The sequence below is a fragment of the Mytilus galloprovincialis genome, chromosome 1 (assembly GCF_965363235.1).
Source record: "Mytilus galloprovincialis chromosome 1, xbMytGall1.hap1.1, whole genome shotgun sequence".
Classification (NCBI taxonomy): Eukaryota; Metazoa; Mollusca; class Bivalvia; order Mytilida; family Mytilidae; genus Mytilus; species Mytilus galloprovincialis.
Window position 1 is genome coordinate 102652289 of NC_134838.1, and position 14777 is coordinate 102667065.

The 14777-nt window shown below is 32.2% G+C and overlaps 1 protein-coding gene across 3 annotated transcripts in view; it reads right to left on the reverse strand.

The window, feature by feature from the left end:
* Positions 1-13397, reverse strand: part of LOC143047821 (uncharacterized) — a 36949-nt gene extending 23552 nt beyond the window's left edge. Inside the window, exons 1-11 of one of the 3 annotated variants that reach the window (XM_076221103.1) lie at positions 13233-13396; positions 11837-12006; positions 11026-11098; positions 10228-10295; positions 8102-8224; positions 7296-7446; positions 6740-6867; positions 6199-6372; positions 5607-5881; positions 4999-5173; positions 4352-4545 (exon numbers count right to left, since the gene is read on the reverse strand). In XM_076221103.1, the coding sequence (XP_076077218.1) occupies positions 4352-4545; positions 4999-5173; positions 5607-5881; positions 6199-6372; positions 6740-6867; positions 7296-7446; positions 8102-8224; positions 10228-10295; positions 11026-11098; positions 11837-12006; positions 13233-13362 (1661 nt within the window). In that variant the 5' untranslated portion in view covers positions 13363-13396. Of the gene's footprint in view, positions 1-4351; positions 4546-4998; positions 5174-5606; positions 5882-6198; positions 6373-6739; positions 6868-7295; positions 7447-8101; positions 8225-10227; positions 10296-11025; positions 11099-11836; positions 12007-13232 lie in introns of all 3 variants that reach the window. The other 2 variants (XM_076221119.1, XM_076221110.1) reach the window with 2 other exon arrangements.
* Positions 13398-14777: the final 1380 nt, after the last annotated feature.

Genomic DNA, 14777 nt, shown 5'->3' on the forward strand with positions numbered 1-14777 from the left:
CATTTCTCCATGCAGATGTCCCCAAGTACGCCTTGTACGGTATTTTTATGAGAGGAGTGGTTTACCTGTACTCAAACCTATCTAATGATGCTATTTAATCGATGTATCATCTTCATCTAAAGGCGCAATTGTCCAAATTTGTCTCAGTTTATCGTTACTTTCACTTTTCGGTGCCATTCCTCATGTTTTGTTTTTCTTGTGTACTAAGTCATTTCTGTGGGCGGGGCCAAAGTATAAGTAGTAAGGTTTGCGTGCACCTAGTAGGATTTTTCACCTCAATGCAGAATGATCGCTGAACTTAACTTGCAATCAAATTCATATTGCATGAAGCAAATTATTATTTAAATTTATGCAGAAACATGACACAAAAACACATAAGAAAAAGGTAATTGTTTATTTTATAAACTTAATAAAAAGAATTTAATTCAATGTTCGGAGACTATCCTAAAATCTTTGTCTGCCGTATTGCATCAAGTTGCATACTTGTGTTTACATTTTGGCTAGCAACAAGCAGATTTGCTCAGTGAAAAGTATTCTTCTTCAATAGAAAGCTTTTAGATATTTAAATATTAGCCTTTTATGATCGTTATAAAATTATGAGGTCAAATATATATAACCTGCACCAAGCAGGATCTCGAATTATTTGCTGTGCATGTGCACAAACTAGATTTCCTTGCACCGACTAGATTTCCTTGCACCAAGTGCAATAGGAATTATAATTTAGGATTTGGGAATTAAATGTGTCTTTGTTTATATCTAGATAACTCTATTCATGTGTATTATGAACTACTTTATCTGTTGTGAATTACTTAAGCTGAATTGATAATAATATTTAGTACAATTTATGAACTTCCATCATGGTTTTTATTATTACTTCCTTCACCGGAGACCCACAAAAGTAACTACGGGTGTATATCCTGACAAGAAAACCCGGAACGTTACAATATGTCACTTTTCAGATGGTTTTTGTCAAAAATGAAAGTGACTGCATCCGTGTTCATCCTCGACCTTTATATATGTTATGTATTATCATCAAATACAACTTACATTTAAGTATTAAAAATGAACACAAATGCAGTCACATCTATTTAAGACCGAAACCATCTAAAAATTAGCTCCAATGCTAAAATTATGAAGATTTCAGTAATTTAGCATGACTTAATGATGCTAGTACCTGATAAATATGCATTGAATAGTCAAAAACTGTCTATATGTATGTAACTGAAGTATTCTACTTTCCAATAAATAGCTAAATGTTTACATTTTAACAATTTTGTAAAACTGCTATATTTTGGGGCCACAAAGGGGTCTTAATGAACCTACTCCTTTAGTACTTAGTTTCTAGGTGATGTAAACACAACATCATTGTAAACTGCTTAAAAAGATGGGAAACAAGAATGTGTCCATAGTACACGGATGCCCCACTCACACTATCATTTTCTGTGTTTAGTAGACTGTGAAATTGGGGTAAAAACTCCAATTCAGCATTTAAATTAGAAAGATAATATCACAGGGAACATGTATACTAAGTTTCAAGTTGATTGGACTTCAACTTCATCAATAAAGGGCTTCTCTTTAGCGCATGATACGCCCGTTGTTTGAAAGACGACAGGCGTATAAAAATGGCAAAAAAGACTACAATGACAATGAGGAGCAGCAAGAAGATAACAGGGAAAGTGAAGATGGTTAAAGTGACTCTACTGAAAGTTATGATCTAAATGAGGAAGTAGATGATGAAAGTAAGGATTTCATTGACGACGGGCGTATAAAAATGGCAAAAAAGACTACAATGACAATGAGGAGCAGCAAGAAGATAACAGGGAAAGTGAAGATGGTGAAAGTGACTCTACTGAAAGTTATGATCTAAATGAGGAAGTAGGTGATGAAAGTAAGGATTTCATTGATGATGAAGATAAAGATTTCATTGATGATGAGGAGGCCTCTTCTGAGAATGAAAATGATGATTTTTCTGATGATGAGGACAGTGATTACAGTGAAGAAGACACTGATGATTAAACCTAGTTCAGCTTTTCAATATTTAGCATAAAAAACAACTATCATTAACATTGGCATATAACATAGAAGTCTTCAATGCAATATAAGGAAAGTGATATATGATTATTGGTTTAAGTAATTCTATGGCTGATTTCCAAATTTTATAATGTAGTAGTTTGAAAGAAGGCAATTTTCTTGGGGTATATTGCTCATAGTTAGATTATGTTGAACACAGTAAGGAATCCATACTAAATTGTACAAAGATGTATACAAAAGTTGTTCAAATGGTGCTTAATATGGTTGATAATGATTATTACCTTTTTATTGTTTAGAATATTCACAAGATGATCATATTGATAAATGTTTAGGAGACTTGATTTCCTTATTTTTTCATAAAATGACACCCTTTAACATTTAAGGAATATTTAGTCACATGTTAGGATTTTCATGTTGTCACTTGTTCACTTATTATGTGCTATTGTAGACTAGTTATGTTTTATAACATTTTTTATTGCGCTCAACCCTTCCACCAAAACTGAACTCTATAAAAAAGCTGCAGTGCTTAGGTATCATTTGTGATTTCAATTGCAACCAATTTTAACAAGAGTAAAACATCATATATGCAAAAACAGTATTTGATTTTTATCCATAGCTTAGATAGTAAAAATGTTATCATAAAATGATATATGCCTCAGGGAACAGTTAGTATCTCAGGGACTGCTAATGTGCTTTCATCCTTGCAACCATTCAATAATAGTACAAACGTATGACATTCATGGAACCTATTTTTTACAAGAAATTTAATGTTTTAAATTGAACTAAAGATTTTACAAATTTTATGTTTTCATCAGATTTATTAAGTATTATTTGTTACATCAATAGATATAAACAATTCACCAAAGTTTCATGGACATTGGTGAAAGCCTTTTTGAGTTATTGTCCGAAGTGTTAAAAATCCCTCTTTTTTTTATGAATAAAGCCCCATTAATCCTAAACTTAAAATCTGAAATTTATAAAAATTGAAAAGGAGCTTACATCAATAGATATAAACAATTCACCAAAGTTTCATGGACATTGGTGAAAGCCTTTTTGAGTTATTGTCCGAAGTGTTGAAAATCCCCCCTTTTTTATGAATAAAGCCCCATAAATCCAAAACTTAAAATCTGAAATTTAAAAAAAACGAAAGGGAGCTTAAGTCAATAGATATAAACAATTCACTTAAGTTTCATGGAAATTGGTGAAAGTGTTTTTGAGTTATTGTCCGAAGTGTGGACGACGGACGGACAACGGTATACCATAATACGTCCCATCTAAAAGATGAGCGTATAAAAACTACCTTGACCAAAAACTTTAACCTGAAACAGACGCACTTACCAGAAAACATAATGCCCCTCTACTATCGTAGGTTGGGCATAAAAAAACAAGGCTCTCAAACTGAGAACAGTCATAAATTCTGAATTTTTCTTTTTTTTCAACATTTTATTATAATTAACCTTTACAACCAGGCTATCTGTATTTTCAGGTAATTGACAGGTAAAAGGTGTAAATTATTGTATTTGTGATGAATTTAGAATAAAAACAATGTTAATCTTCATTTATTTTGTTGTTTTATTATTTCATCTGCCAAATAATAAAGAAGACACCAGTTGCTCGATTCAGTAGCGTATTGCACCATACACAACGTACAATGTAAACGTGGCCCAAATAAGTGGCTTGGGCCTCAAAAATTTCAGTCAACCTCCATTCCCCCCCTCCCTTTCTACGTCTCGTACAGATCGATCAAATCCTATTTCCCACACGAACTGAGTGTAATAAACACATTGAGATAACCGGTAAACCTTTCAACTATTCCTCGTTGTCAGTTTTGCCATAGAAATGCTGAAATATTTCCATATTTATACCGTCTTTTTTCCTTTTCCACCATTTGCATTTGTCAAAATATTCGTTTTTATTTTCCTTCTACTGCATGATTTTATCATAAAAATTACCGAGATTTCAAGTGCCCATGGGACCTTGTATATCCTCAATTCATTCGAAGAAAAACTACTAAATGGGAAATGAATGAAATATGAATGGTTTCCAGTCTGGATGAAAAATCCATCGTTATGCTGCATGTGCCGCAAACAGCAGATGTCATGGCGGCATATGCTGTGTATAGCGTTGAAAGGGTAAATCAGTAATTGAGGACAAATTTTAAGTGTAGACTCTGAATCTATATGTACTTTGGTAAGTTTTGATAGGATCCACACTGTATCAGTCCAAATACCTGTATCATCAATATCCTTAACAAATTGGTTTTCAATCCATAATACATATTATCCTTTTTGACGAGTGCAGTATGACTATGTTAACTTACATTAATGTTTTCTGATTTGTCTCCTCATCTCCATCTTGTAGCTGATAAACCATACAATGAAGATACAGGTTAGACACATGCTTCCTATCTGCTGTACTGATCTCCTTATTAGAGAGCGCCAATGTTAAATGTGAAATAGCATCAGCTACAAATCCATATTTAGCCAGGTACATGACTAGTTTATATGACGTACTCTGAAATATATTTGACAACTTTAAAATTGATGAACAAATGAAAAGAATTAAAGTAAATGATTATAAGCAGCCGTACCAGATTTATATGATTAGCTTGTCATATACATGGAATATTGTAAGTGGCAATCACTCGTAATTTATGACCAACTTGAAACTCACAGTTTTTATTTCCTTTCTCAAAATTGAAAGAAGCATGATTGATTCCTGATAAATTTACAGTGTTAAGTCATAAATTTTTTTTTTTAAATTTAAGTTGTTGCATTTCATAAATCGTTCTTGAAGTTTTGAAATATCATGAATTTAACAAAATAAAACTGTCAATATAGTAGAATAGAGAATGGAAACTGGGAACGTATCAAAGAGACAACAACCTGACCATAGAGCAGAAAATAGCCCAAGAATCTGGAATGAATTCAACAGTTTGATAAATATAATCAATTATAATTTTCTAACCTTGACCACTTTACAAAATTTAATAGCCTGGGCGACATGACCTCTTTGTAGTAAATATTCTGCTGATTTTTCATATAATGTGTTAACATCAAGTCCTAATCCAATTCCAAGGTTTTCTACATGTGCAGACTCGCTGTAAAATGTCAGTTCTAAAAACAACCGTTCAGGAGATATTCTGCACCAAAAAAAACAACAATGAAGGTTGTTGAAAATCCAGAACATTCATAAAATACAATGCTTTATAGCATAGAAAAGGTTAATTCTGATTGTCTCTTATTGTTGAGTTACTATCTAATTGACAAATAACAAAAGTAATTATTTTTAAATTTATGTTTAAGTCATTGTTATTACAACTTTTTGAAAAGAGAAAAGCACTACGTGTATTAGAACTGTGATATAGAATAAAAAATATTGCACTCATATTCAGATTGTTGACGATTGATTGATTGTTGGTGATTAATTACACTTTCAGCTGTAGGCTGAGTCATGGCGTAAAGTATTATTTTAAAGATGAATTTCAATAGTCCTATATATGGTACAATAATTATAACAGTTGATAACAACAGCTTCAATTTTACGGAAATTAAATCCCTTAAGGTCTTGTGTACCTTGGTTTCATTTCATACACTGCAGAATCAGTTATTATAATACATCCATCTAATACAGTATGATTGGTCAGCTGAATATCATGTGACATTGTCAGTCCTGGTTGCCATGACCCTGATGATGTCAATCCAAGTTTGATATCCTGATTGTATTTTTGCCTCATATTCTCCTCGCATTTTTCATGCCAGTAAAATGGAAAAGACTTCTTTTGTATGGTCAATAGATGCTCATTTTGTGGTATATCAAACTGTTGAAGAACTGACTCTTTGTTGAAATCCTGAAAAACAAATCTTAAATGCAACTCTTTATACCTATAGCATCACATAAAACAGGAAAGTTATTGGAAAGTTTGTTTTTAAGCCAAATAATTGTAATTGAAGGATGAAATATATATATTTCTTATTTCTAGAGTTGAAAAATTAGTTTCAAACTATCCAATAAAGGTATACTTTGCAATTGTATCATGTGGTTGCTTTTTCAATTGTTTAAGAAACTTCAGACAGGACAATAATTATAAACCCTTTGTAAGTAAGACATTGAAATCCATTAAAATATACAATTCTCATCAAATAAGTAACTGTACTATTTTGATACCTTTGTTTGGTCCATTGAGGTTTCAGCTCTCTGATTGGCTATGACATAGAGCTTCTTTCCACTGGCAAGACGAGTCATGGCCAGGAGAACTTTATCTGTCAATATTACAATGTCAGATCCAATAGGTAGCTTGTAAGCAAATAACGGTGATCTGTCTATGTTACTGTCATAAACCTACAAGAACAATATCATAGCATAATCCATCTACCACGGATTCATTTATTTTTCAGAGGTATCCATTTTTCATGGATTGAAGAAGAGTTGTATTTTCATAGAAACTTTCCAAATTTTCAGAGAAAGAACTAATTTTAAATCAGTTATATTTTGAAATATTTGTGTGTTTAATAGATACATTTTGTCAAATCTATATTTTTGAGTAGAGGTCCTCTAGCCTTAAGAACTTCCAAAAGCCTAAGTTTTGAACCATTTCATTACTCAGTAAAAGAAAGCATTGCTATCAATTTTCTGCTTTACTAGATATTTTCACCACTTACAATGAGGGTAATGAAATCAATTTCCTTCTTTAATTAACAGTATTTACCTGAAAAGTAGATTCTTTAGAGCAATGAGAGGTTATGAAGTGATGACCTTTAGCACATTGTGGTTGTAGAATGACAGAGTGTGGAAACTGGTCTAATCTCTGGGGCTGGAACAGGCCTCTTGTTTCCTCTTTAATACAATAATTAGCAGATACAGTGGACTCAAAATAACAAAAATATAATACATCAAAAATTTCAGTTAATTTTTATGTTAATAATCAAATAACAAGATTAAAAGAATGTGTATTTAACATAAATATCGTCAGCATTCAGCAATGTTATCTCTCCCAACATTTATTTGTTGTCTCAATATAAGTATAAGATAATTACATGTTTATTCAGTGTTTACTATGTTTATCATAAGTACATGCTTCTATATTCATCTATTATTCAATTTTGAAGTGGATATTTTCAACATTGATAAAACTGATGACTGTTCAATTTTAACTATTGTCACCTTTGTGTGATCTTTAGATAGTAAAACATAGTCATTTTTCTGAAATCATTAGATAGATAAAACATACACTACCTGTTTTTTTATATAGCCAAGTCTCATACCTGTAACTTGAGTTATTGACAATGTTGGTAGACTTCTTCCACTGAGTCCATCATATCCCATATCTGATATTTCTTTATCTACTGGCGATGCTAGTTCTTGTGTGCGACATTCTAATAATAATTTCCACTGAACCAACGGCTGACCTGTAATCTATCAAGAGGTCAAGTATCAAAATTTGTTTAAACAAAAATGTGTCTATAGTACAAGGATGCCCCAATCGCAATTTCATTTTCTATGTTCAGTGGACCGTAAAATTGGGGTAAAAACTCTTATTTGACATTAAAATCACAAAGATCATGTCAAAGAGAACATTTGTACTATGTTTCATGTTGATCGGACTTCAACTTCATCATAACCAAACTTTAACCTGAAGGGGGACAGAGGAACAGATGGACGAGCAAATGAACGGACACACAGACTAGAAAACATAATGTCTATAAAGGGGGCATAAAAAAGATATTTAATGTCTTAAAATCTGTTTACATTATCAAATATGATTCTTCATGTACATATTCTAGTAATTCATTTATGTAGACCAAAATAATGTGTAGACTTGACCATTTGTATTGCCTAGAAAATTTTCTTTTCCAGTTTTCAAGAAAAAATATACTGCTGAATATGTTACATAGCTTAAAGGTTGACTGAGCAGATTGTTATCCAGAGAAAACATTGTCAACAGATTTGAAAGGGTTAGAGAACTTATATCCAACTGCGAAAAACTATAGAGTCATGTAGACTGACTATGTCCTTTACATGTTGTTTCTGGTATATTTAAAACACAGTAAGCAAGACAACATTTATTTACCATTAAATAAGTAGACATTTGTTGGTCATCTTCAACCAATTCTAATCTATGAATTCTAGTCTCTATGGTAAACTGATAAACTATTTTCCTTGTTGACAAATCAACCAACAGTATGTTTCCATTCTGAAATATTAACACAAGTTTTTCTTCTCAAAAGATTAATAATAAGTACCAACAATAACAATTTTATCGTTCATATCTTTTTTTGAACATTAATAAGGCTGTTAGTTTTCTTGTTTGAATTGTTTTACATTTGTCATTTCGGGGCCTTTACAGCTGACTATGCGATTTGAGCTTTGCTCATTGTTGAAGGCTGTACAGTGACCTATTGTTGTTTATTTTTGTGTCACTTGGTCTCATGTGGAAAGTTGTCTCATTGGAAATCATACCACATCTTCTTTTTTATATACATGCACACATTTGAATAAACTCAGTGTGACATACAAGTACTTTTTGTCTCATTTGTGTTGACCTTATGATCTGTAGCAGTATTAAAGCTGACATAAATTGCTTAAGGTGGTACTAAACACCTTGACTTAATTAATTTGGCTTATTTAATTTTCAGAAAATTTGCAGAATATTTACTTTGACTCAAAGAAGGTGATTAAAAAAAATGTTCAGCTGATTTTTACAGAGTTATCTCCCTGTAGTGTTATGTATCACGTATGTAAAAGTTAGTTAATAATCAATTTCAGTACCATCTTAAAATCTCAAATATTATAAAATAACCAGATGCTCCACAGGGCGCAGCTTTATACGACCGCAGAGGTCGAACCCTGAACTGTTGGGGCAAGTATGGACACAACATATAAGCTTGATACAGCTCTGAATTTGGATTGTGATAAAATAGTTGACACAGCATAGGTTTCTGACACAGAATGAATGTGGTCTAATGAACTTAAAATTATTTTTTTTGCTTTTGAGCAATTTACTATGCTGTTGAATATTAATCCACTCAAAGAACAAATATTTGAAGAAATTTTCTTTTTAAATTCTGAAATTTGAAATGCGAAAAAAAAATTGCCCCCCCCCACCCCAATTTTTTTTTCACTTCCCCCTTTCCCTTATTCCAAAAATGACCTCAATTCAAATTTCTAATGGAGTTTGCAACAATAACTACTCATTTAAATACATCATAAAATATAAAAATAGAAAATGTCATAATTCATGGTTAAAATCAATATTAATTAATAGTAACTTCTAAAAAAATTAAATGGGGAATGTGTCCAAAAGGACACAGATGATGCCCCCGATAGCATATAACGTTATAAAGGGACATAACTCAAAAACTGTAACAGTGAATCTGCCAAAAATTGAACTTAAACTGAGTTTAGAGGTAATTAGCATTACATACACATTTCATTAAATTTAGTTGAGACAAACTTAAGTTAAGAGAACAGAAACTAAAAAAATCTTCAATTTTTTCACTTGTAAAGGGGCATAACCCTAGAATGGTAATCAAAGTGCTTGTTATCACTGAATATCAAAGACTGTTTTAATTTATCAGTTGGTAGTTAAGTGAATATTGCATTGTATATTGTATATAGCATTGATTTAAGTTGATTCAACTTCTATTCTGGACAAAGAAAGATAACTCCAATTGTCAAAGAGGATTATATAAAGCATTGGTTTTAGGTGATTCAACAACCATTCTGGACAAAGAAAGAAAACAACAATTTATTGACTTGAAACTACAAAAATGCTTGTTTTTGGCCCTTTTATGGCCCTTTATTTCTAGACTGTTTGCCCCATAACCCTTAAAATAAATCTCAACCTTCTACTTATGGTATTAAACATTGTGGTACAATTTCAGAACAATTGAAATACTTATACACAACTTATTGTTCTGACACTAGATAAATGCTATTTTTGGGCCCTTTGGGCCACTAATTACTAAACCTTAAGGACCATAACCCCCAAAATCAATCACAAGCTTCCTTTTGTGGTAATAAACATTGTGTTAAAATTTTATTGATTTCTGTTTACTTATACTAAAGTTATTATCCGGAAACCATTCGTCTTTGGACGACGCTGACGACGACGATGTGATACCAATATACAACCGCAAATTTTTTTGCAGTCGTATAAAAATGTTTGGACTCTTTTTTTTTTTTTTTATATACAACCTTCATTCCAACAATTGCTATCTGTCTATCGTCCAGTGTGTGCCACCAAGTCACTACAGATGGTATACCTGAAATTATCAAATAATATTATGTTAGCTATCCAATGTGTGTGACATGTTTGTATAATCACTGCTATATGATAAATATTGTAGTCCATCCTTATGTACAATATGTGGTGAAATATATTCTTTGACGACCATTTAGTCTTCACAATGGTCTATTTTACTGACTGGGTATCTTAGTTTTCAGGGAACCAAATTTTGAAAAAACAGAAATACACCCATACATGATAATTTACTGTTCTGTGTCAACATACTTAGGACAACAATCATTGCAAATGCATTCTATCATACTTAAAACATAGAAACAATTCACAGGCAATATAGGAAAGGTGTAGTGACATAAGTGGAACACATTAACTCCAAATGGAGCTTTTGTTAGTAGAAGCCATATTAATTATGTGTACCAGCGGGAAAAATGTAACAGCATAAAAATATAGTATATATACCAATACACATAATTAACAGCGCCTGGTGATGTTTCATAGCCTGACCTGTTTCGGTCCAAAAAGGACCTTCATCAGAGGCAGAATGGTGGATTAATTATTGAACCCTATTTATATAGATATGGTAACCGGCGGTTCAGAGTTAATCAGTGGTTCAGAGTTAAACAGCGGTTCAGATTTAATCGGCGGTTCAGAGTTAACCGGCGGTTCAGATTCAACCGGCAGTTCAGTTAACCGGCAGTTCAGAGTTAACAGATTGGCATATATACTATATTTTCATAGAAACAATTTACCTTGCTGTTTTTTAAAGCGAAGAACTGTTACATCTTCCAGATTCCATAATCTGTTTACTCTAGCTGTACTGTCCTATGGTATATGAAAAGTTAATAATATAAGATAGCACAATATATAATTGATAAAAACTATGACTGGAATTGATAACAAATATTAAATCAGTAGTACAAATCCAGTCTTACTAAATAAGGAAATTTAAATTGGAAATGTTGATGCCAAGGAATAATTTTTTCAAAGTTTCAAATATCACACCAAAATCTTTTAATTAAATTTGTATTTATCCTATATTAAAACTTTTAAATCCTTTTATAACTTTTACTAGGGGTGTCAACATCTAGTCGTTCCTCCTAACAGAATTTCCTATGAAAACTATTTATAAACAATGCTGTTCCTTTTGAAACAAATATTCAATACCCTTTATATCACAAGGAAATAATATTTCTGAATATTTTCATCTATTTTGAAACTTATATCATAAAAGAACTTCTATTCTAAGTCACATTCAGATTCTGTAATAGCAATATGAAAAATCTTATCATAAATATTTTCTGGAATTTCATAAACTAAAAATAAGAACCATAATTCAGTCAAACCTGCTTAAGAGACCACCTGTATTAAGCAAAAACCTGTGTTATAAGACCATTAATTTTAGATCCCTCTGTAGTGCATTTCACATAGATTGAACCTGTACATTGTATTATAAGACCCCCTTTCTTATGAGACCACTTTTTTGCTCTCCCTTGAGTGTTCTCTTAAAACAGGTTTCACTGTACATTTTAGCCATAAGATGAAGAAAGTATCTAAACTTACCATCAGTGATAACACTGGAACAATAGACACTGTAACATCCTCAGAAATGACAAGTAGCCACGATACTGTTGGATCAAAACATAAGCATACAATTGATCTGCTTTCTGGCCATGGAATATGGCTAATAACAGGGTCATGCCCACTGCAACAATATCTCAGTATAATATCTCCTAAAATACAAAATAAAACTTTCAGGGATATTTAAGCAAGAGGAGAAACTAGTTTTAATTTCCAAATTGTGCAATTATCAAAACATGAGTTAGCTGAATCTTTGTAGCACAGTTTTCAAATAGGTTATTGTTTACAAAACATACAATCATACATGTACTGATATATTTCAAATAAGTGACTGTTTAGAATACCACTTTTTATGATCTATATGTCAGTCGCGCAGGTTTTATTTGACCGTAACCTCATTTTCAGTGTTCATTGCTAAGTGTTAGGTATTTGCGTTTTGGTCTGTTTTTCTTAATTTATAAGCAATAGGTCAACTATACATTGTAATTGTTGTAAGGAAGAATTGTTAGCTGTACATGTCTGTCTGGCATGATTCATCTGACATTGACCTCATTTCCATGGTTCATTGGTCAATGTTTAGTTTTCTTGGTTAATGTTAAGTTTATGTGACAGTTGTAATAAAGCTTTATATTTAGGACTATCAACATAATATCAAGTAAAGAAGGTGAGACATTTCAGCGTGTGCACTCTTCAAGTCTCTTGTTTTGAAGAAAAACAGGTTTTTTTACCTAAAGTTTATATTTTCGTACAATATATTCTTAAATCTCACAGATTCTTCAATTTCATGGACAAATATTGTAAAACAAAAGAGATATTAACACTTGATGTCGACTTGTTGGATATATGTATAGCATTTATGGGCGAGTCAGAGTGTGAAATCTGTCCATCAACTTTATTTGCTCAAAAAAACAAAAAAAAATCGATTATTTTGTTTGATTTTAATATAGTTTAATATCTCTAAGGTCTACAAATATTGAAAAAATCTATTGAATAACAAAAAAGTTATGACTATTTATATCTCATCCTGTCAACCGTCCTGTCACTATCAGGCAATCGTCATGTCATAAGTCTCAGATCCGACTCAGTGATAGTCTCGATTATCCAGACGCTCCATATGCATATGTAGACAGTAAGAACGATAACACTGGTGGCAGTGCAATCGAGACTAACTCAGTGACTGAGCAACTTTTTCATTACTTTAGCATCACCGTTCAGGCAAACGAAATTATCACCTAGTACATTGAAGGGAGACAAAAGCTGATTAAATAGGAAAGCTAAGAAGTTGACCCTTACACAAAAGCATAATTCATAAGGAAGCGGGCAAACATTTAAGGGTGGCTGTCAACAGAAAATGAAAGGACAACACCACGCAAATTACCAGTGGAAGCAACAAGTGCCAAAAAGTTAACTTCTCCAGCCTCGCGCCAGGCATAATTTACTATGCTCTGTTCACTAGAGTCACTGTCTTTCACTGTCAAGCACTTTACAACCTCGTACAAACCAAACATGTTATTTTTATTTTTGTCACATGAGACAGACGACGGAAGTTGATTCGCTCTTAAGCTAAAAGTATGAAGACTGATCCCGAACACGTCACCGAATTATGCACTTTTCTAGGATAGTCTAACTTGGTCCGATAATAAGTGTTCAGCATTTTCTCAAGCTAAAGGTTGTGACAAAATGACACATTTTGCATTGATTAACAAAAAACACCATTATATGATTAGAAGATAAACAAATAAGATGATAGAATTGTAAAATATACTAAAAAATGCTTTGAGAATATCAAAAGAAAAGATGGGCTAAATTCAAAATAGCAAAATTCCATGTAGATTCCTTCAGAAAATGCACTATTTCAGAGTTACCTCCCCTTAATAAAACTCCAATTTAAAAAACATTACAATAAAGCAAAAAAACAACTACACTTGTTAAAATATGAATTTTTATAAGTTAGGTATATTTCTTATAAATTTGTTCTTTTAAATGCAAATTCACATTAGTTATCTGCATTCCTGCATCAAATTTTGCCAACTACATAGAAATCTGGACCTTAGATTCTCTGTTTTTTAAAATTCAAGATGGTGAAAGACACCCGTACCATCCAGTTATACACTCTATCCTGTTTGGACATATACTAATACTATTTAGTGATAAGTCGGTCTTCACGCTTAACCACAAGCCATACGGCATTGGCTTGTAATATTGTTTTCAGCATTGAAAAATTCTTCTTTACAAGCCAACAGAATCCAACTAAAATTTAAAAAAAAATTAGCTTCTGGCTTGTTTACTCAAACGTTAAGCGTGAAGGCTTATAAGGTAAGATAGCATAGGTCACTAAACTTGATTCATGAATTGCCACACCAGTGTGTAATGAATGATTATATATTTACCGTAGTTGGCCTGCATGCTGTTCCTATTCAATATACCCTCATTTTAAAGTGACAGTCCAAATTTCCCCGACCATCATCCCGGATGGCCTCTATTATTACAAGACCTACCTATTGTATTGATTGTTAACTTGTTTTCGTTCTAAATATGCATGAAATATCTGCCGCTGAACGTAAAGTAACTTACTAACAAACAATATATAAGTTTAAACCATTAGGTAAATGAAAGAAAGCAAAAATCTGTGTTTGCTGTTACAAGATGAAATCAATAGACTAAGACTGCATTTCTTTCTAACCCAAATTTTGCACGGTAAACGTTGTGTGGCGTTTGTTGTTGTTTTCTAAACGCTACGAAAGTAGAATCAAATACAACTAAGCGCGCACATGTTTTGATCATTTATTTCTAACATACGTTTGCAAAGTTTACATAAACTTTGACAAACTATGCACTCGCTATAAATGCGTCTACAGTTGGTCGTTCATCGTTTGTTAGTACAAACGCTACATTTGTTTCTAAATTCGACCTGATTAACTGA